Source organism: Paroedura picta, chromosome 3, assembly GCF_049243985.1.
Source record: "Paroedura picta isolate Pp20150507F chromosome 3, Ppicta_v3.0, whole genome shotgun sequence".
NCBI lineage: Eukaryota > Metazoa > Chordata > Lepidosauria > Squamata > Gekkonidae > Paroedura > Paroedura picta.
Genome location: NC_135371.1, coordinates 57245416 through 57268550, shown reverse-complemented (window position 1 = coordinate 57268550; position 23135 = coordinate 57245416). Strand labels below are relative to the sequence as shown.

General features: G+C 46.5%; 1 protein-coding gene and 1 long non-coding RNA gene across 3 annotated transcripts; one reads left to right on the top strand and one right to left on the bottom strand.

Annotated features, from left to right (window-relative positions):
* Positions 1-4062: 4062 nt before the first annotated feature.
* Positions 4063-16074, top strand: DUSP7 (dual specificity phosphatase 7). The gene is made up of 3 exons (XM_077325824.1): positions 4063-5097; positions 8670-9098; positions 13693-16074. Exons 1-3 carry the CDS (start codon positions 4683-4685, stop codon positions 13998-14000), a joined length of 1152 nt encoding a protein of 383 aa, XP_077181939.1. The 5' UTR covers positions 4063-4682; the 3' UTR covers positions 14001-16074.
* LOC143832051 (uncharacterized) lies at positions 8401-21806 on the bottom strand. 2 transcript variants are annotated; one of them, XR_013229071.1, is made up of 3 exons: positions 21785-21806; positions 19648-19897; positions 8401-8620 (listed from the first exon to the last, which is right to left on the bottom strand). It is a non-coding gene; the product is annotated as an uncharacterized LOC143832051 (long non-coding RNA). The 2 variants fall into 2 exon arrangements; XR_013229072.1 differs by having other exon boundaries at positions 8401-8603.
* Positions 21807-23135: the final 1329 nt, after the last annotated feature.

The following is a 23135-nucleotide window of genomic DNA, read 5'->3' as shown; positions in this document are numbered from 1 at the left end:
TAGGCTACTTCTGGGAGCCAGTATGGCTAGGAAGAGTGTATACACAGAGTGTATAGAGACAGATATAGAACAGATCTGCAGGGCCTGCAAAAGGGAGCTCCTCTGCCAGGCATTTGGTTGAGGTCCTCTAGCTCAGTGGTCCCCAACCCCCAGTCCGGGGACCGGGATCGGTCTGTGGATCAGTCGGTACTGGGCTGCGGTTCCTCCTCGTCCTCCTCCCCGGCTGCCACTCTGCCGCCGGCTCACCTTTGGTGCTCTCCAGCGGCCGCCATGGCTGAGGCTCCCCCTAGGTGTGGCACTGTGCAGATGCTGCTGGCAGCGTCTCCCAGCACCAGCAGGAAAGCAAGCGGAGCAGGGGCTCAGGTGGTGGCAACGTCCCTTGGCAAAAGACTACCCCGGGCCTCAGTAAAATTGTCAAGCATTCACCAGTCCCCGGTAATAAAAAAGTTGGGGACCACTGCTCTAGCTCCATCTTTTTCCACTGGGCCCCTGAGCCTTCCTCCTATGAAACTGAAGCTAATTCCTGTACTGACCACTCACGGGCCCACCAATAAGTTAATTATGAATTTCTCTTCCATTACTGTTCCATTGTTCCATGTTTAATGTTATGACTTATCTGTACTGTTCCCATTCCATATATGCTGCCCCGTACCAGGCCAGCAGAGTCTCTTGTGGCGCAGAGTGGTAAGGCAGCCGTCTGAAAGCTTTGCCCATGAGGCTGGGAGTTCAATCCCAGCAGCCGGCTCAAGGTTGACTCAGCCTTCCATCCTTCCGAGGTCGGTAAAATGAGTACCCAGCTTGCTGGGGGGTAAACGGTAATGACTGGGGAAGGCACTGGCAAACCACCCCGTATTGAGTCTGCCATGAAAACGCTAGAGGGCGTCACCCCAAGGGTCAGATATGACTCGGTGCTTGCACAGGGGATACCTTTACCTTTACCTTTTTACCAGGCCAGTATATAAATGTGATAAAAAAATAAATAGCAGCTCCTACTGCTGTTTTAAATGATCACTAATGTGTGTGACCCTCTTACATTTCACGGCCCTCTCTCCATCCCTCTGTGATCTGGTGAAATAGTTTGCAAAAGCTTGCACTGCAATAAGACTAAAGTGACACAAGAAACTTGCAGTTTAAGTTCCAGAAACTTATTGGGCCAATGTGTTTAAAAATGCAGGATACAATTTTTCAGCTCTTATATATGCTGAGTAATCACCCAAAAGAGGGGAAAGGTCACACCTTCTGCTGTCTGCAACAAGTTCTTCTGCCTCACATCCAACCTGAGGATGAAGCCCGTGTGACTTGAAGGCTTGTTCAGTGTTTTATTCAATATCCAAATATGAATTGCTTCTGGGACCTGCCATAGCTTTGTTCTGACACATACTTTCCAGACAATGTACAGTATTTTGACTGAGGTGATTGACATCACTGTCCTAAAGTCAGGCTGTCATTTTTCGGGATGGCAATGGCTAAGTCAAATCTGGCAACAGCACCACAGCAGTGTCTGTGGTTTAGGGCTGAGCTGCCCATTTTGACTAAGGATACTATTATGTGGGCTTAGCACTAAGTTCAGAAAAAATGTTTTATTAACTAATGAGCTTTGCATTTTATATAATAAATATATCAATATAAAAAAATTAAAAGCTAATTCTTTCAAATTTAGAAAAAGGTTGTGCAGCAATTGCTCAACTTCTTAAACATTTGGTAGGATTAATATTTTTTTTAATAAACTTTACCTTGTTTCCTGTTCTATTGAAAGTTATTCAGTATACTACAATCACAGGCAGACCATTTTGCTTCCTGTTAGCAGCTTCAGCAGCAGCAATGAAGAACCATAGCTGCCAAGTTTGTGCTCAACAAAGAACTACAGCCAGTTATGACTCTTTGCCTCATCAGCGTGATGCATTTTGTACACTGTTCTTGTACTGATGCCTTAATTCTTTTAGATATACATCTTCCAGATCACCTATTAAAAGACAGCATCTGGAAAAACTGTAAACTGTCCACCAATGCATCCTGAAGCCTGATTGCTGTGATTAGTGTCCCAAAATATTAAATGCTGAGCATCAGGGTTTCAGAGGCGAAGGAAGCAGGCAGGACTTGCTAGTGCTCTGAATCAACAATCCTGTTAACCCTACACAGCTTATTATTAGGCCTTCTGCACAAGCTTGCAAGAAACTTTCACGACACAGCACACCGACCTATTCCTCCATTCATTTCTACCGAACCCCCTTCCCGCGCTTTGCTTATAGGGTCTTTTTGAGCCACAAGATCCCAAAAGCCCCACCTCCCGCTCTGCATAGGTTCCTCCGGTTCTCTCGTCATCTACTGGAACAGCTGATTGGCTCCTAGTTAAACGGCGAAAGAAGGAAGCCCTTTTTTTTAAAGCAAAAAGTCACGTGGAGTAAGAAAGTCTTGTCAATCAAGGATTCAATATGTAAATAGACAGAGCCTGCTCTTTATGTTGTGGGTCGCGCGGCATACGCATGGGTACTGCATCGGGCACGTTTTGCGCCCAAATCCATTTAAAAACAGACACGCATGTAAATCTGAGTGTTGTTTATTTCTGTATTCCAAATATAAAATGCGCACGCCCCAAATCCCCCTTCTCTTGCTCAGCCGATGGAGGCAATTCTTGTTCTTTCCCAGGGCAAGCCGTGCCTGTGCCAGGCAGTGCCTGCCTCCTCTCATTTTCATTTCCTGCTTAACTTCTTCCACCCGCCTTGAGAGAGCACACTTAAGCCCGCCGCGTGCTGCATGGCTGGGGGAGAGATCTGCTTATGCCAATGCATCTGGGAGGAAGCCCCGCGGAACACCGGTGACGCATCCGACGGAGGACTCTCGAAAGCGCCGAGGCCGGAAGTCTCGCAGGTTTCAAAGGGGGACTCCAGCGTAGCCGTCTTACTGCAGACGGACGCGGCGACCCTGCGAAACGCAGCACGGGGCTCTGAATCCCGAAGGGTCACGCACAGGGCGGGGATGCACCTCCCTCGTCAGTTCTGCGGGCCGGCCGAGGCGGGAGCCCTTTGGCCCACTGTGCCCTGTGGCGCCCTCTTTCTGCAGCCACTTCTGCTCGGGTCCCCGGGAGGCGAGTCCGCTGCCCGGCGGGCTAAGCAAGGCGGCGGAGGAGAGGGCAGGGGAGACGGCGGTGACTCGCTCCGAGGCCAATCCCTCTCGCGGCGCCCGCCTGCCGCCCGGGAAGCGCCCGAGTTCCCCGCTGCCGCCCTGCAAGGCGCTAGAGCGGCGGCAAATCCCGCCAGGCTGAAGCGGGGACGACAAGGAAACGTTGAACCTTTCGTAGGACGCGTGGTGCAGCTCTCCCTTACACAATCACCCACACACACACCCCGAAAAGTGCCGCCCGTCCGTCAGCCTCTCCTTCGGGAGCAGCCTCCTTGGCTTCAGTCCGGCCCTTCCCAGAGAGCCCAGCTTGATCGACTACCCCACGGAAGGGACCCAGGGCGTCGTGGGCCCCGGGCCTCTGCCGGAGAGAAGGCAGCGGGGGTTTGCGGCCACGGGAGCATCCCAGGCTGAGGGGCCCGAGCCCTGGGCACAGAAGGCCCCTTCCTGCTTCTCCCCCACTTGTACGTGCCACGGGACGGGCGAGAGGCCAAGCGCATTCCCCGCTGACGGAGAAATGGTAGATTGCCTCGAAATGCCGTCGCACAGCCAAACAGCGAACCACACAGAAATGTCATAGGTGAACACATATCCCATATCAAGAAATGCGACTCTTCCAGGTGCAATCCTAAACACCAAGAAATACCCCCCCCCCCCAAGTTTCCTGGGCGTGAGTCCCATTGAATGGACTTGTTTAGGGTTGTTCTGTTAATTTAGTTTGGTGGCTTTTGAAGGGGGGGGGGGGAGCGGCGAATTTAATTCCGGCCTACGAACATTTATTCGCAAGGAAACCGAGCAGAGCTCAAAGCAAATGAACGCGGGGGGCAGGGGGCGGGGACTCGTTACATTCATCCATGCGCGGAGAAGGAGGAGGAAGAAGGAAGGAAGGAAGCAGGCAGCTCAGCTCGGATAACTGCTTTGGCCGCGTTGCCTTCCAGAAAGCGGGCAGGGAAGGAACTGCTGCGTCCCCTTTAAGGCCTCCCTCCTCCGTCTTGCTCTTTCCCGCCCAGGTCCCGCCTCCCGGAGCGTGACACGCCGCTCCGATGGCGAAGCCCCTTTTTAATTGAGGCTGTCAGGCAGGAGCCACGATGAAGCGAGTGGGAGGGCGCCGGGGCCGTAGCAGCAACAGCAGCGCCTGGAAGCGGAGCAAGTAGTCGGCTACCTTTCCCGGGGAGGGAAGAGGGAGCAAGGCGCCGTGCCATCCGCAGCGGGCACCCTCCTCCCCGCGGCAGAAGGAAGAGCCGCGCCGTTCCCGGGCTGCTTCGATCCGTCCCTGCAGCTCCTGCAAGTGGAAGGCAGCGTCTTTGCAGGCAGCAGGCGGGGACGAGGACGAGCCCGCCGGTCTGCTTAAGCGTTGGGATCACGAAGGCTCCGCGCGCCTCCCTCGGGCCGCGCGCTTCGCTCTTTTGCTTTCTAAAGTACGCGTTACTTTTTGGCGTCTTGAGTGGCTCGGGGCAACCTGCAGGGCATTTCCTGGCAGCGGTTCGGTTTGCACGCGCGGTCGTCTTGCAACCCTCCGCCTCCCCCTCCCCCCCGCGTTTTGGCCCTCTCCGCTTGCGATCCTCATGAAAAATCACATCTGGGGCAGCTCCCCCAGGGCTCCCATGGCCGCAGCGATGCCGTGGAAGAGCGTGGAGTGGCTGCAGGAGGAGCTGGAGTCCAGCGGGGGCAGCTCGCTGTTGCTGCTCGATTGCCGTCCCCACGAGCTCTTCGAGTCCTCGCACATCGAGACCGCCATCAACTTGGCCATCCCGGGCCTGATGCTCCGGCGCCTCAAGAAGGGCAACTTGCCCATCCGCTCCATCATCCCCAACAACGAAGACAAGGAGCGCTTCGTCAAGCGCTGCAAGGCGGACACGGTCTTGCTCTACGACGAGGCCACGGCCGAGTGGCAGCAGGACACCGGCGCCCCGACCTCCGTCCTCGGCCTCCTGCTACAGAAGCTGCGCGACGACGGCTGCAAGGCGTTTTACCTGAAAGGTAAGCTGGCGGCGACAGGGCGAGCCCCCCCCCCCGGTAGCCAGCAGCGGGACTTGGAGCCCCCTCCCTCCCTCCTTCCCTTCCCCGAGGGAGCGGCAGCAGGTCGCGGCGGGGCCTTTTGCTTCCCGCCTAAGCCGTCCTTCCCGCCCCGCGGGCTCTGTCATTATCTCCACGCTTCTCTCCCCGGACAGGTCCTCCTGGGATCTCTTTTCGCCGCCGCCATGGCATGCCAGAGCGCCAAGGCTCAGCGTTAGCTTTCCCCACTTCCTGACAGTTCATTTCCCGGTACTTGGGGAGGGGGAGAGCTGTAGACTGCCGCTTCTAAGAAAATCCCTCTCCCCAACATAAAGTCAGGGTGTTTTAAGACATATAAGCAGGAGGTCCAAGGGCGGGGAGGGGGGGGAGGTTTGCCGAAGGATTATGCTCATCCATTAGTCTCCTGTGGTTGGGGCTGCTGAGTGGGCCTGACTGTTTGAATGCAGAATGGTTCCATGTGCTGAGGCATTTGACCACTGAACCTTGGATATGCTCTTGTATTCCCCCCCCCCCGTAGAACAGGGTGGGAGATCATTCACTGCACTGTAAAATGTTTGAGAAGCATTATTCCTTTCTACTTATTCCTTTCTACAGGAATACACGTTTTTTTAAAAAAATAAAAGTGAAGCATTATTCCTTTCTACTTCACTTTTATTCTATTTTTTTTTTAAAAAACGTGTATTCCTGTCAGATTTTTCTCCCTCTGAGAATAGAGAATTTTCAGAACATAAAAAGCGATCTGGTTTGCGAGAGTTCAATATCTATGAATAGCATTTGTGTCTCCTCCTGTCAGTGTGTCTGATTCATTACCCACATCCTTTAAAGAGGATTTCTGGTCAACTGCCAGTTTCTGATTCTCCCCCCCCCCTCCAATTTTCTCCAACAGTTCTTCAGAATTTGGGGACAGGGGGAGGATGGAGTGAGAAGGCATCCAAAAGCTGTTTCATGTGCAGTGGTCCATTTGCCTGAAATACAGTTTTTACACATAGAACATTTGCTATGATGGATTAGGGGTGGGAATACTGATTCTTTGGGGCTTGTCTGTCATTCTTAAAACCCCAATTGGTTTTTTGATGAGTCTCTGCAGATGCAGGTGCTTCCAGCTGTGGATGGGAGAGATGGGCTGGCTGGCCTTGCCTATGGTCAAGAGGTTGTGCTAGATGACCTCTCTGGTCCATTCTGGGTTCTGTATTTCCTTTGCATATCTCTGAATGAAAGGCATTTGAATGGTGTTCTCAATTCATTAATTCCCCCATTCAGATCTCAAACGGTTTCCTCTGAAAGGGTATTGCTGTGAGTGACGTTGCCCAGGAGAGCATGGATAAGCCTTGCTCTCCTTATCACACACACCAACCCCTATGGTCACTGGGTGGCAGGGTTGAGGCAGAAATGGCAGGCGACACTGAATCAAGATCCCTTTCAATAAAATCTGTTTTTAAAAAACACACAAAAACCAAGGGATTTCCGTAGTGGAAGGAGGAGCAAGACTTTGAGCCAGTCTATGGGCTCTAGAGAAGGAACTAAACTGTTCTTACAGTTTAGGGCTTTCCTTGCCCACCCTTGACTTCTTTGGAGCTGAATTAAAGCTACCTTTCCATTTCTTGAGTTATTCTTGACTGAATGTATTACCCAGCTTTTTTTGTCCTTTAGTAATTTATTTTTTCTTCTTGAGGAATGTCATCTTTAACCTTTTATAGTTTTATAGTTAATTCCTCTCACTCTCCTCCCCCCACTTCTGTCATTCTTATAACTTATATGAAACAGAAGAAAGAGGAGTTAAAGCTGCTGTGTTTCACTCACTTTTCTCTTCTGGGGCCTCAGTGGAAATGTTTCCAATTAAAATTCCAAAATGGCTTCTCCATATTGTCTTTCTCTTTGAGGAGAGGGAAAAAGGGAACCTGTTTTTTTCTTCATGAATGAATATGGCAGGGGCTGAGTACTCTGTTCAGTGACCTTACTGCAGCTATGCCAAGCTCCTTAAATTTCCAGGAGTCTTTCATAATGGCACTGTTTATCAGATTTAGATAATTATAGTTAAATGCCTATTAGTATACGTTAAGGAGAAAGTAACTTTTCTCTTTCCTAATTGTGAAGTCAAAACAAGCTGGCAAAAAAAAATAATTAGTAAGAGAAATTGTTTCTGGTGCTGAATGCACATCGGAAAAACCTTGGATTCACTTAAATTGAAGCATTAAATGCCTCAGCTCACACACTGGTATTTTTAAAGCCGACAGTTGTGTTCTTGTAGCAGATATAGCACAATACTCAGTCTGTTTTTAAAACTGGAACTTTGTCTCATTCTCTTAACTTTCTCCTCAACACTATTATAGCTCAACATACAGGGAAGGTGCTGTCTGTATATGTGGCTTCAAATATATTTTTCAGAATACCTATCACCCTATCAAAAGCAAAACTGACTCTCTGTCAGTAAGCAAAACTGACTGTCAGTCAGTGTGAAATGAACTAGAATACTCTTGAGATAACTCTGAGGTTCTCCCTTCTTCAGACCCAGTGCCTCCTGCATTTCTAGCTGCTGCATGAGAGAGTCATTCAACAGGTGAAGCTTTCCCATCATTGCACCTTCACCTCCATGCTGAAAAGCAACAATGGCTGCTTTATGCCAGTTACATGTTTGTTAAAGGCACAGAAGCCTTCCTACCAGGGACAAAAAAAGATTGCAACCTCAATTGTATTCATTCATATTCTTACCATCAGTTTTATTCACAACTCAAGCTGTGTTATGGATCTGTGTCTGTGGATTCCTGCTTCAGAAGCAGGTAATCAAATACATTGATTACTATTTCTGGACTATGCTACTTCAGTTGTTGTTTGTGTGTGTTTAAATGATGATTCTCTAGCCCAAATTTCCCTATGTTTAAAGAACTAATGAGATGAGAGCAAGCTTCTGTCTGCAGTGTGCGTGATGCAGTCCAAACTCAGGTTTATTATCTTTGGGTGAGAACTAGACTTGAGTGAGACAGTGAATAGGAGGATTCCTACAGTATACACTAAATGAGTCTAATCAATACCAATGTGAAGCATTCATTTAAAAGTTGTCAACGATTGCGCTTCTGCATTTAATAATTGTATGATATTCTAAGGCCTGCAAAGTAATTGTTACCTCCAAGAAAGGGCAAGAAACAGTGGGAGACACACATCAAACTCCTCAAAGTGCAATAGTATGGGAGAGCTGTGTTTTTTGGTCATTGGCAGCCTGAATTATTGAAAAGGAGGCGTGAAATAAAAGGGCGGGGAACCAACCTCCTGATTCTGTCAGCCTTATTGCTAGGAGGAAGCAAATAAATGAAAATGGAGGGTTTCCTTGGTAATAAGCATTTTCTTATTTGTAGCTGTAAAATCACTGAAGCAGTCGTGCGAACTTAAATGGACTCCACTCCGGGAATGGTAGAAAGGAAGGCCTGGAGGATCATTATCCATGGGGTCGCGATGGGTCGGGCATGACTTCGCACCTAACAACAACAACAAGCTGTAAAATACAGTGACAATAAAATGGTATTTTCTGTTTACTTTCACAGGTGGATTCAACAAGTTTCAGACAGACTACTCAGAGCATTGTGAAACCAGTCTTGACACTTCTTCTCCCACCAACTCTCCTCCTGCATCAGTTCTTGGCCTGGGTGGGCTGAGGATAAGCTCCGATTGTTCAGATGGGGAATCTGATCGGGAACCAAGCAGTGCCACAGAATCTGATGGGAGTCCAATCCCGAACAACCAGCCTGCCTTCCCTGTCCAGATTCTCCCTTACTTGTATCTGGGCTGTGCCAAAGATTCCAGCAACCTGGATGTCTTGGGCAAGTATGGCATCAAGTACATCCTGAACGTTACTCCCAACCTTCCCAACATGTTTGAGCACGACGGAGAATTCAAGTACAAACAGATTCCCATCTCGGATCACTGGAGTCAGAATCTCTCCCAATTCTTTCCTGAGGCCATTGCTTTCATTGGTAGGTGTTGGACATCCTGTTCTTGATGGAACAACCCTTTTAGCAATCAGTAGTTTTCCATCCCTCATATAGAGGGTTCTGCAACTGCCCCTTCCCTCTGCCTTTGGTAAATTAGCAAGTCCATTTTTACACCTCTCAACTCTGGTACCTGGTGAGTGTGCCAGTACTGGGCACCTGTCTGAGCTATATATTCGTTGATTTAATTGAAACACATGGTAGATTTAGATGTCAGATTGTGTGGTCATGGTTTTAGGCACCATTCCTGTAGATTATCCTGTATTTCATCATTATTTGCTGCAAAAATAAGCTGTAGAATTTTTAACTTTTGACTCACAGATTTCTTCAGTTGGTGTTTAGATGGTACTTCTGTATACTTGGCATAATGAATCTCCATATGACCTAGTTCTTCCTATGTCACTGTATTTATAGCATTTTAAGCTATGGAAATAGTGTCCTCTTGGGTCTCTGGAGAAGCAGCATATACATTTTCTAAATACTTAGCAAATGGCCTCTCTATGATTTGATGGGTAAATTGTTTTAAATATTCTACCTTAATTTGTCTGGAAGGGAACTCCTGAACATCTTCTGTGGTCTTCTAGTCTGATGCTAAAGATTCTGATGCTAAAGAGTCATACAATTAAAGTGGGATGCTTGCCAGGTCCTGTGGGCATCACTATAGCATCAGTATTGCTTTGTGTAAATTGTATATGGCCTTACATTAGGTTAGCTGCAAACAGAAGGGGGCAAACAGTAGTCAGAAAGCTGTTTTGCTGGAAAAGTTATCTACCATTACTGAGCTGCTCATTAAGAAAATATAGGGTTTCTGAAACAGCCTGTCATCTATTGAGATAAAATAATGTAAAATACAGCCTTACAGCTGTATGCTGTTTGCCAGATCATTACATTCAAAGCTGACTGTTGGATGTGTGATGCTTCATTCACGCATGCAGGTTATCTCAGTGCCGAAGTTACCAAGTGATGAGCATGCACGTGCAAACCAATTTGTAGACTGGTGGATGTCATTGTGGCTTACTTTTGCAGTTTGGCAAAATCCTTATGGTGACCACCTCCCCAAGTAAATTGAGACACTCTCTAGGTTTAAATAGGAGCTTCCTGGAATTGTTTTGGGTATCACTTTGGATGCTTTTAGAAAAGAGTAAGTACAGCAGCACCTTGAAGCCTAACAACATTTGTGGCACGATATGAGCTTTTGTGAATCACTGTTCACTTCTTCAGGTACAGATGATCCAGGAATACAGATGATACCTGATAACTTAAAAAAAACAAACAACACTGTGCTTTTTGTATTTGCTTGCAAGGTGTTGAAGAGAAAACCACCTTAGTTTATACTGGGGTTTATGGGGAAACCACATAGTAAGTTGGATCTGTTCTTCATTGTGCATGCCTGATTACATTCGTTTGGTGATGGAAGGTGGCTATTGTAACAGAATCCTCAACATATAGGTTCCCCCATACGTTGGCAGTGATGATCAGTGCATAGAATGTCAACTACTTATAAGCTTGAGAAGTGCACAGAGTTTGGTATAATTGACTCATAACATGCTAGATCTATTTACTGTGGTAGAAATACTGAGCTAATGTTTATGTCCCTGGTTGCACCAAAAAGGCTGGCAATAGGAAAGCTGCTCATGTTGCTTGTGGTATTCTTTTTTTCTGTTGTAAACTAACATGGGGGGTAGAGGGGTGGAGCCAGGTGATGTCCAAATATATTTAGGCTTGTATTACCACAGATTTTTGAAACCTGCTATATCTATTCTTTCAGCTGTATTTCTGTTATCAGTTTATCGGAACTTGTTTATACTTGAAGGCTTGCTGCTACAGTGTGGTATTGAGACACAGCCTCATTCAGAAACATCCTCCTGTGAAAACCGCACGTTGTGCTCTTGGTTTTTATGACAGGAAATGATTACCTCATTCATTCACTATAAAATCCGAATTCAAAAAAAGGCACCTGTGTTCAAAGAGAACACCAGAATACCTCAGAGAGACTTTTTCGCTAGAGAAATGGCATGCTGAACAGTCCTTGCTTAGTGATTTGTGCAGTGTTAGGGTAAACAAAGTTGTGACTTCATTCTGTATTTCCCTCTTTCATCTGCTATCTCTAACTTATGTCTTTCTGCTGTTAGTCAGAGGACAAGATGCAGAGTTAGTCCAGTCCAAGTGGTCTTACACAGGGCCATAGGATTGTACTGCAAGGCAGCTAGATGACAGGCAAGCAAGGCCTCAGCTTGTGTTAATCCTGTGGACCTCAGTGGAATGTGCTTCTGAGTGTGTATGGCTACAGTTGTGGCCTTTGTCCCTTGAGTCATGGTGCTGCTTTACTTAAAGAGAGCTAACATCAGGTAAAGATGTTGAAGAAATGGGGCCTTCTTCTCCAGTGTCAATAGTCTTTGGCAGTCCTTTTAGCCTGTGGAAATATGTTACTTTGGTCATTAAAATGCAGTTAGCCTTTCTTGCCTGCCATTATATGATTGAACTAGTAAAAAAAGCCCATTTGTAAAAATGGGCTTTGAAAGGGGAGTATGGGCAAGGGAGACAGGCGGGCACAGGAAGCCACCCATCCCGATCAATGAGAGGCACCCTGGCGGGAGTGGTCTGGGCGGGCCTGGTAAGGAAGGGTAGGCGAAAGGCGGCAGCGACTGACCTTGCAGGGACCCTGGGTGCTGAGGGCGGCGCGGCAGGCGGGCAAGTCGCGATTGCAGGCGGGCAAGTCTCGGCGTCGGGTGTGGTCCGGTGTCCATGGCGGGCCTGGGGGAGGCAGTAGCGAGGCTGAGGGGTGGTGGGCAGCGAGGCGACGGGGAGGGCGGCGCGGTAGCGGGATGGCGCGCGTGCGTGTTAGAGGGGTGGGGCAGGGCTGCGTTGGGGAAGGGAACCAGGCATGCGCCGGAGTCCGCGCATGCCTGGTTCAGTCTAGTGCTGTGGCGGCGGCCGTGAAGGACGCGCGGCCTAGCCACAGCGCTATCGGCAAGGCAGAAAAGGGCGTTGGAGGGGCAGGAGGAAGGTAAGGACGGGCGGAGCGAGTGTGTTTCGGCCGGGGAAAGGGACGGGCGGGGTGGGGGTGGGAAAGGCGGGGATGGCTTACCTTTGAGAGGGCGCTCCGGAGGCTCCTTTGCGGCGGGCAGGGTGTCTTGTTCGCGGCGGTTCTCTCCCCGGTTTTTTTTTTTTTTTTGAGTCTGGGAGTCCCCCTGCGGCGGGCCGAGCGGCGGTTCTCGCTGTTTTTTTTTTCTTTGAGTCCGGGAGTTCCCCCAGGCGGCGGTCGGAGCGGCGCGTCTCTGTTTTTGTTTTTTTTGGTGTCCGGGAGTCCCCCTGCGGCGGGCCGAGCGGCGGTTCTCTCCCCGGTTTTTTTTTTTTTGAGTCTGGGAGTCCCCCAGGCGGCGGTCGGAGCGGCGCGTCCCTTTTAATTTTTTTTTTTGGAGTCCGGGAGTCCCACTGCGGCGGGGCGAGCGGCGGTTCTCTCCCCGGGTGTTTTTTTTTTAGTCTGGGAGTCCCCCAGGCGGCGGTCGGAGCGGCGCGTCCCTTGTAATTTTTTTTTTTTGGAGTCCGGGAGTCCCACTGCGGCGGTCGGAGCGGCGCGTCCCTTGTAATTTTTTTTTTTTGGAGTCCGGGAGTCCCCCTGCGGCGGGCCGAGCGGCGGTTCTCGCTGTTTTTTTTTTCTTTGAGTCCGGGATTCCCCCAGGCCGCGGCCCGAGCGGCGGGTCTTTTTTTTTCTTCAAGGCATCGGTGGGTTCCCCCAGGCGGCGGCCTGACGCGGCGGGAGGCGCTTCGCGCCTCTCGCCGCGTCAGGCCGGGAGTAACTGCGAGCCGCGCTGCGCGCGGCTCGCAGTTCCTGGGGCTGGGAATCGGAGGGACCAATCGGCAGGCGCTTCGCGCCTGCCGATTGGTCCCTCCGATTGTCTGTCATGAGGAAGGGTCCAATCTGGACCCTTCCTCATCCCGGACTCATCCCGCCCCAGGACCCCTTACTGCTTTATTTAGTCCGTGGCGCCCGCGGCGCCACGGGCCGTTTACAGATGTTTCTGTTAAACAGTGGTAACTTTGTGTGGAGTGAGAAAATATAATCACTTCTAGCAAACTTCAGCTCCTATATGAAGCTGGCTTTGTGTTCAGAAAATCAGGAGCCCCCAAAAGCTGGCAAATGTGGCCTTTGTAGTAGCATGTAGTCATGTGTCAGTTTTGTGGAGTCTTGGCCACCTACCTGCAGGTTGCTTAATACTAAGCATGGTTGAGATGGTAGAGCCCTGAACGGCCATCTTAATAAGATGCCAGGAGTGCAAGTGTGATGTTGCCTCTTACACTTATTGCTGGTTTCCTGCTGCATAAAAATGATGTAAGATATAAAGAACTATTTATTTGTAATCTGTCCTTGCTATGCAGTACTGGCTGCCACTATCAATGCAACCGTACAACATATGAGACTCTCAGATAGTGTTTTGTTGTAACGGTAGTTGTGTGTAAATATGGCTTAGCTTAGTCCTGTTTTTCAGTCTTGGACTGGAAAAGGTAGAGGCAGGTGCCAATGAAGGGACTTCTTCGACAGAGAATGCTCACCCTCCCTCTCTTCTCCTTATTTCAGATGAGGCCCGCTCCAAGAAATGTGGCATCCTCGTTCACTGCCTTGCCGGCATCAGCAGGTCTGTAACAGTAACTGTTGCCTACTTAATGCAAAAGCTCAACTTGTCTCTGAATGATGCCTATGATTTTGTGAAAAGAAAAAAGTCCAATATCTCCCCAAACTTTAACTTCATGGGCCAACTCCTGGACTTTGAGAGGACTTTGGGACTCAACAGCCCATGTGATAACCGCTCCCCCAGTGAGCAGCTTTACTTCACCACGCCGACAAATCACAATTTGTTTCAGCTGAACACTTTGGAGTCCACTTGAAGGGGATTTTCTTTGGGGCACCCTGAGCCTTGAATAGCTTCTCTTGAGCATTTCAAATTCATTAAAGGAAAAAAAGAAAAGTCTGTCTTTCCGGTCAGCCTTGAAAGAACTGGTTTCTCCAAGCAGAGTGGTCTGATTGCTGCTCTACTGAAAAAGCTTATGCCGTTTATTAGTATTCGGATGCTAATCAAAATGGGTTCAGAGGAGTTACCTTATCAGAGTTATTTAATGTAAGGGATGGCCTGGCATTCTGAACAGAGCTGTTACTGGCAATAACTGCTTTCCTGAGTGTGTAGAGACTGACACAGCACACACCACCTGTGCACGCCACACTGGCTCTCAAAAGCTGCTCGTGTGTATGTGAGCCGGGAGTGGAAAGCAAAGGAGACTTTATGCACTTGGCAACCTTGACCAATAAGTGTTGGCCTGAGACTGTTGTTTTAAAAACCCAGTTTACTTTTTTTTTTTTTAAAGAGGTAATCTTTACTCTTTCTTGGGTTCAAACTCTTTTAAAATAATGTATGTTCCTGACTGTTTGTACAGACGAGGTTGCAAAACCAGTATTTTATTCTGTTATTGTTCAAATTCATGTTTTTTAGATAAAGGAGAAGAATCAAATGTTTCTATTGACCAAATGCATTTTGCACACTTTGTAAAGCCTTGATTATATACTGGCATGTTACTGGGTACTGGGAGTGAGCGAGGCAGACACCTTGCTGCTGCTGTTGGCACCTGGGTGGAGCTTTCATGACTTGTGAGGGCCAGCTGGTGATAACACTCCCTCCACCATGCCCACATTCACAATCTCTTCTGCACTGAATCAGCCAAGGTGACTAAGCGCCAATGTGCATTTTTTTAAGAACACCACCTTTGCCAAAAACAAACACACCCACACCCCTCCCCTATACCAGTTACCACTCTGGTGTTACCTGAGATTGCATCTTGCCTAACCTCCATCCAGAGCTGGCAGAAGCATGTTTTAAAGGCTCTCAGTTGCTCTGCTCAGCCTGTTATGACTGTTAACGTCACCCAGCTGGCCTGAAATCATTCCAGCTTCCGAAGCAATGGAAATCTTTTCAACAATGTTGGCATTTATCTGGCGCACTTGCCTGTTCTGTGGCGGGGGAGCAGCACGGCAGTGAGGCCAAGCGCAGCCGATGATCCTGCTGTTGAAGTAGGCTTATGCGGAGCTAAGACTCTTCTAAGGCAGAACCTGAGGACCTTGCGCATGAACCACAGGAGGGCACAGAATTGTGCTGTTGGGAATAAGGGTGGGGAAGTGGGTGATACCTAAAGCCACTGGAGCTTTCTGGTGAATTTTCTTTTTTCTGGGTAACTTCTTTGCTGTGCCTTCTACAACAAGAAGATTTGTTTATATTTCTCACTAATAGATGGGGGAAATAAATCTTGTATTATACTGGAAGAGGGAGAAGTGGTGCTTATATATTTTTCAGGAGGGCCAAACAGGTGAGGAAAATATGTATTGGCTTCAGGGTAGTCCCTCCTTTTTCCCCGTCTCCCTTTCCACTTTAACTCTCAAAGTAACTTAAAGCCACGAATTCCCCCCCATTCAATTTTATACTTTTTCAACAAATAAAAAACTATCTTCATGTGAAAGAATGTTTAATGCTGTCGCTTCAAGAAATTGTGGGGTTTTTTTTGTTAAATATTCATTCCAGAATATTGGAATGATCTTCTTGTTGGTTTGTTTATTTGTTCTTTTTTAATGTAATAATGTTGGGGTTGTTGGGGTCATCAGGGCAAGAGAAGTGGAGCACTGTGTGAATGAGCAAGCAAGTGGGGATTCTCTTAACTGCATCTTACCTCAAGGAGGCATTTTATTTTTTCAGGGATTTAGACTGTGCATCTGTATCTTGTTAAGCTGGTTTGTATAAAGGCTTCCTGTGCCAATGGTGGTCTTCTTAAAGATGCATCCTCGTATAAATGAGAGTTTGTTAGGGAGGGACAGTTTTGCTTTCTGTGTTATGAAGGAAAAATGAGTGACCCTATATATCCTGAACCCAGTATTGGGACTCTGTTTATATTGCAAATAAATATTATTTTTTCTTTAAAACCATGTTTCTGTGTTTAAATACTTGGGTTGCCAGTTTGGCTTCCTCCTGTTTTCAAAAAGGGAACATTATTCCCTTTCTTTTGAACCTGCTTCTCTGACCAGGACTAGTGTTTGCTGGTCAGTGATCATGTAGGGGTTAGTTTTACACCATTACATTTTCAAGGTCCTGTGGTCAAGTATGGGGAAAGGAGTCTGATTTAAAAAATCAAAACAACTGGAAAGTCTTGTTGACCTCATCTTTCTGTCAGAAATACAACTTATTGGCTGGGTATGTGTGCCAACAGCTTCTATTGCTGGAACTTACCCAGTTGTTTCATTGGTGGCTATGGCTATGGTGGCTATGTCTCCTAACATAGTGGGAGTTTCTATTTGAATGATGTATTGACCACTTAAAAAACCAAGGAACCCCAGAAGTCATTAGGTAACTATGGCCACTGCTAATCCACCCTTTCAGGGGCTTGATCTTTAGGTGTGCCAAGTTCTTGACAAGTGCCTAGGAACTGTGGTGGGGTCATGCCTCATTTGATGAGGATGAGGCTTATTTTAAATTATTCATGAATTCAGATTGGAGGAGAGAAGCTCAAGTTCATACTGAGCCTCAGACCCTTGTTGCCTGGCTGACTTTGATACACTGGTTCCTGTTAGAAATGTAAATCTGAAGCAGCCACATGTTCACAGTATAATCTATGGTTCAGTTTGAGTCCGGTAGCCACTTCCCCCCAACCTTGTGTCTTCAGCATTTTAGGCTTGGAAAAGGTGTTACATTTTGGACCGTCACACTATGCATCTGTTATCACACCAGATATAAGTACAAAGGGGAGGGGACCCAAGAAAATAGAGGTTTAAAACCAATTAAACAGATCTGGGTACCCAACCTTCTTGACCCCATGGGCATTGTGGGAGTTCTGACACAAACTGGACAAGGTGGAGCCATCCTCAAAATGGCTGCCAGAGTTTACCTTCAGTCATGCAGCGAAAATCTTTGTGCTCTGGTAGTAACTTTTGCCAAAGCAATGTTTAAAAAAATCATAGTCAATGAAATTTCCAACAGCCAGCCAGAAGCTTTGCTGGGCCAAAGCCCCACCCACTTCTTGAACACTTGGCAGGTGCCAGGAAATGAGTTGGTGGGCCCCATGGCCTCCATAGGCCCCTGCATGTGACAATTGAGAGCAAATACATGGAGGCGGAAAACCTAATTTCTTTCTGCCTACTATCATTTCTGTGTCCTATTATATTCTCCAGCCCTATGTAAATATCCACTTTTGATCTCTCAAGTCACACGGCTTTGGTTAAGGTTTTCAAAAGCATCCCTTAGTCACTTCCGCTATCAGGCCACCAACAAAAGGATTGATACAAAAGAAGAAAAGCTAGATTTCACTCCTTTCTAATTAATGGCTAAAGCCAGCGCTAAAAATTGTTTGCTGTGGGAGGGAAAAGCCTGTTCTCGATAGTGCCAAAGGTGACAGTAATGAAGACAACCAGCTTGCCTCTTCTGAAAAACAAAATGATAGGTTTAGAAAGAAACTCCAGAGACCACCTTTTAATCAGAGTCTTTGTGGTGGATCCTCTGCAATGACGGTGACATTATCTAATCTAGCCTCAAATGTCCCATGGAGCTTACAGTAAGGGCTTGGCTGGAACCTGTGTGCATGTAACCCCTGAGGAAACCTAGGGCATTTCTGCATCCATTAAATATAGTGAACTGCTTACCTTATGTAGTCATTATATTCCGGCTCCTCCATATGACATCGCCAACATCCAGTGTCTGGGCAGTAACTGGCTCACTACATCCTCCATTTTAAAGTGCAAGTTTGGGAATTGCATAAAGTGGATGCCTCAACCTATTTAACACTAGCTACTGGAGAGCAACCAGCAGAGGGAATGTATGGAGGCTCAGATGTGCTAAAGGTGCCTGCCTCGTCCCGTCCTTGCACCTGCTTCTCTCTCCCTTATTCCCGGTGATGGGAATGTCTTCTTAAAAATGGAGCAATGAATAGGCGGACAAGCGTGCAGGCAGTGCCAAACAGTGCCCCCCCGCAAGTTATGATACAAAGCATCCCTCTCTAAAGTCCCCCTGCAAAAAACATGAATGAGATTAATTTTTTAAAGTATCAAGACTCATGATTCCATAAGGGGTGGCATTCAAAAAGCACTATGCAACTATGATTAGATGCATAGGCACTTAAATGGAGAACTATGAATTAAAACAAAATTAGCGGGCATTGCGGGACCGTTCAAACATGCAGAAGGAGGATTGGCTGCCTGGCTTGAGTGACAGGCAGAAGAGAGTCCCGTATAAAGCGCATTGCTCTCTTCCACTATTTCCAGCAGCACTTGTGGAGGGTCAGAAGCGCAAAAAGGACTAGAGCAAGACAGCAAAAAGGTGAGGAGGGGCTGGGAGGCGCAATAATGTTTAGCTGGCGTAACACTGTTTTTTCTGATGTGTGGAAATGCCCCTAGCGTTTCAGCATGTGGTGAGAATACCCCGCTGCTTTGCTGGATTTCAGTGGTATCCAATTTGCTGGACTTTATGTTCTGCTGACACAACTAACATTCGCTGACAACTCTCAAACACGAAGAACAAGGTAGAACTTTAAAGGTATGGGAAAAGCTCAATCTGGGTCTCTGAAAGAAGAGGTCTTTCATAGAGAGTTGATACAAGTTTTTTGTGACTGGGCTATGGCTGAAACCGTAGCCTGAGTGTGAGCCTCACTCAGGCATGTTTGACCTCCATTCTTTTGCTGACCTTGCAACATTAGTTCCTTTATTTGCTTTCGGTACCCTTGGTCAGTTTGAAGGAAGAATTTGGCTTTCCAGACAGGTCAGTGGCAGCTATATCTTTTTACAAATCTATCCCTTTCTGTTAATGTTTTACTCCATATGCTTGGGTGGAAGGGGGATAAGAAAAGGAACAACAATTTGTCGTTTTGGTACACACTCATTTAAATTGTCCATTATATCATATTGTGGCTAAGTTTAAAGCAGAGACTTTATGGTCAGCGGGGCCTGTGTGTATACCTGACCATGTGGCAACCCTATCCTTGTGCTCAGCACAGAATGTGCAAAGCACAGAGATAGCATGAAGGGACCCACTGGAATTCAGTGGAGGAAAAACCTTCCTTGTGAAGAGGAGGAACTTTTTTCATGCTCTCCTTATTTGATTGCACAGTACAAATGGTTCCTGAGGGAAAATTTTGAAAGTACATGTAGGTACAAATGTGCATATGCCATATGGGTGTATCTATCAGGTAATCACAGGTAATAGCAACAAGGCTGCCTTTCCCCTCTGATCTGAAATGCTTTTCTGGTTTCATCTCAAAGACATCCTTAGACAGGATTCAGGTTAATAATAGCATTTAGTATCATCATGTGTGGGTTTTTTCCCCCCTTCACAGTAGCTTGATTGTGGCTTTCTGGAACACTGCAGCAGTTATTTTTAGCCACATAACTGGAAGAAAGAACAAACTTGAATCCTGTGCAAGAGAAGCAGCATTGACTTTAAACACTCCAATCCAAAGAGTATTCTTTGATTACCTCTCTTGTCTAGAAATGTTATTGTTGCATTTGAATTACCTTTCTTCTTAGGCATGGTTTGTTTCCATTCAGCATCCTTATTTCCTGAGATGAGTGCTGTCTTCCAGTGGTTACAGAGAGGAACTCCTAAAGTGTTTTTTCCCCTTTCCCTAGCCTTGGTTAAAGGATCAAGGGCAGAATGGTGAGTAAACTCAGTCATGTGGTTAAACATCTAGGCGTGGGGGGTGTCTTTTCCTTACTGAATGGAGTTTGCTCTCACTGGAACACATCACTATTGAAATATTTACCGCTGAGGAAAAGAAAAGGAGCAAAGACAGCTGGTTAGCATAGACAGCAGTCATCAGATTGGAAATGAAGCAAAAAAAGATTATCCTAGTGCACACCATTGGAGGATGGAAGGGAGGAATCCAGTGCAGGCACTAAATACATTGGCAATTGAAGTTTAGTTCACATGTGCATTGAGGTAAGAATAACAGACACATGATGAGGTATAGAGATTGTGACCTTCCCATGTGTAGGCTCTAAGGAGGAGGGCATTGGCTGTAAGGGCACTTTTGCACAAATATTTGTGCTTGGTGTATGCACATATTGCAGTGAATCAGCACAATAATTTAACTCTCTGTCTTCCCTATTTGCAGCTCCTTTCCCATCTCTTTGTAAAAGCCATTTTCTTATGTTATACTGGATGTCCGGTGCCATTCTTTCCCAAATCACACGTAGAAACTGGGAAACCTTTGACCAAGTAGAAGTACCCATATTGTGCCTCTGTATCTTACTATTGTGCTTAGGAGCCAGAGGTTCTTACATTAGCCAGATAGTGTGGGAAAAATCCATTATTGCAATAACTCTGCCAGCATCTCCCAAATTTGGGTGAGGATGGGAGAATGTATGCACCACCACAACTGGGTTAGTCCTTTACATGGATTCTGAAGAATATGCTAGAGTTGGCTTCTGTTTTTCTAGCCTGTTTGCAGCCATCTGTGCCTCCTTGTATCTGAAATCCCTTTATTGTGTGAATTGTAGGAATGCCTGTGTGGGAGAGCGAAGCCCTTGTGTGCTGTTGTTAGAGAGGGGGAAACAGGGAGAAAAAAGAGAAAAGGATGAAAGGAAAAAAGTGGGTATGAAGAGGAGGAAACATCTGGGGGGTACTTGTGATGGTTTAGACAAGACTTGAGAGTGCAAAGGGAATAACTGATTGCCATAAGTGCATTCCATTGATGGTCAATGAGAAAAAGACGGTGCTGTTAGTATACACAGTGAAGAGACAACCAGGAGGAGGGTTAGATGATAATGCCCAAGGAAATCGGTGATAGTACAAAGAGAGAACAAAGCCAGGTGGAGTTTTCAAGACTTTTCAAGACAATGTCAAAGGTATATAGGGGCCTATGGCCATCATTCCTATAGTGCCTATCATTTTCACCTTGGTAAAATAATAATTGTAATAGGAAATGAACTATCAACAGAACTAACTATCAAAGCTACGGTGTCGTTCGATCGTCCACGTGGCTAAGGGCTAATCTTAGCCCAATTAATTTACTTGTACCAATACAGAGAATTCCATTTCAAATATATGTAGATATACATTTAATATGAATAAAAGAGATTCAAATAAACAGATTGGGCTAATTTCTGTTGGAAATCCATCTGCCTCAAAGGGGGGGATCAACAATAGCCTTCATTCTATGTAAACTCTGGAATGCATTAGCTTTGAACAGAGTTAAAATGACCAACCCTCCCTGAGTTATGATAGAAATTTTTTCTGGCGGGTATGTTTGGCACTCACTAATGTAGTGTTCAGTACATGACAGTATCTGACATGAAGCAATAGTTACTAAACAGCATATTTCAGTTAGACATGCAGTATGACTGCCCTCGACATGTTAACAGTCAACATTTGATTATATCTGCTGTGTTGCAGTCAACACACAAGAGTACCCGCCACATAGCAGCTCATTCATTTTTGGACTCTGCTGACGTACATGCATTTGATAATCTTGCATGTTGTAAGCAGTCAGCATTTTGGTGTAGAGGGCACTGTGGCTACAAAAGGTGGTCTTGCAGGTTCTAATCCAGGAAAAGGAACATGAAAAGTATAATTTTTGTCCAAAATCTAAATTTTAACCTTTGTTTTTTCTAAGGTAGCAGGAATGTTTCTCCCCATCTCCCACATACTCACAGTTGTAGCCTTGAAAGTTTGAGAGTGTGTAAATAGTTCTGCTAATCAACACATTGGTGTATTTATAGCAGACTGGCACATGCCTGTTGTGAAGTGCTGTGTGCAAAGTGCTGCATTGTGATCACAGGCTCTCAGTTACTTTCAGGTTTCTTACACATAAGCACCTTTTGTGTACGTGTGTGTGTAACATTTTGCTTGGTAGAAAGGTACAATTCTGAAAATATCACAAGGACTCGTGGATCTGCAGTTGTCAACAATGTTGTTGCCAGAGTGCAGTGCAGAACCTTTTGTGTTGTTTCGGATGTGCAGAGACAAAACCGAAGAGGTAGACAGGATATGAATTTCCTGTGCCTTGAAGCAGACTGTCTCTAGGTCCAGAATCAAGGACCCATATAGTGGGGGAGCTGCCAGTGGCCCACTGATCTAATTGCAGCAGCTGATCATGCCAGGAAATATTCATTTATTTAATTTAAAATATTGCTATCCTGCCTTATCTCCAAAGACTCAAGGAAACTTAAAAAACAGCAAAAGCAAGGACACAGATATCATAAACAAGAAGTTAAAAGCACTACATAATTAAAACACATAGTTAAAAACCAAATGCACACAGATAAAAATGCAGCAAGAAATAATTACCCACCACTAGATGCCCTATGAAAGAGAACAGTCTTACACGGCTGCCTGATTGTCCACTGCACCCATTCTAGTGGGATATTTCCAAGGAATGGGCCTATCACAGAGAAGGGCCTTGACCTAACTGTTTGCCAAACTGAAACTCATATTTGTGAGTATCACCCAGAGTCGTTTGAGGAGAGTAACTGATGCACAGAGGTACAGTGGGAGACATAGTTTGAACTTGGGGCCTCAAAGGGCTCTGGGCTGTTCTTCTATTTCCTGATGGGAAGGGCATCTGGAGGCGATTGTGGGGCATGAATGGCATGTAAATTAATTTTCTCTTCCTTGAAGTGACTTTCCCATCAGGAAATTGGTGAATACAAGGTCACAAAGGCCTCTAGAATGCTGTATTTCCTTATGAGAGAGATGCTGGGGTGAGGAGCAAGGAAGATACACTAGCTGGCTCCTTCAGATACATTGCTTACCCAAAAGTACTATATTGCCCCGGAGATTTCTAGGGTAATTTTCATTTCTGTTGTCATAGATACCCTGGAGTGAATGAAGCAGAGAATCTCTGGTTCCCTTTAGCCTTGTCTCACCACCCCCACATAGTATGTGTTTGGGGGCAGATGGAATATAGGAGGATGAGACATCCCTCAAATCCCAAACTGTTACTGATTGTCTTATTCAAAATTTATATAATTCATGTCCCGCTTATAGGGAGAGGCCAAAGTTT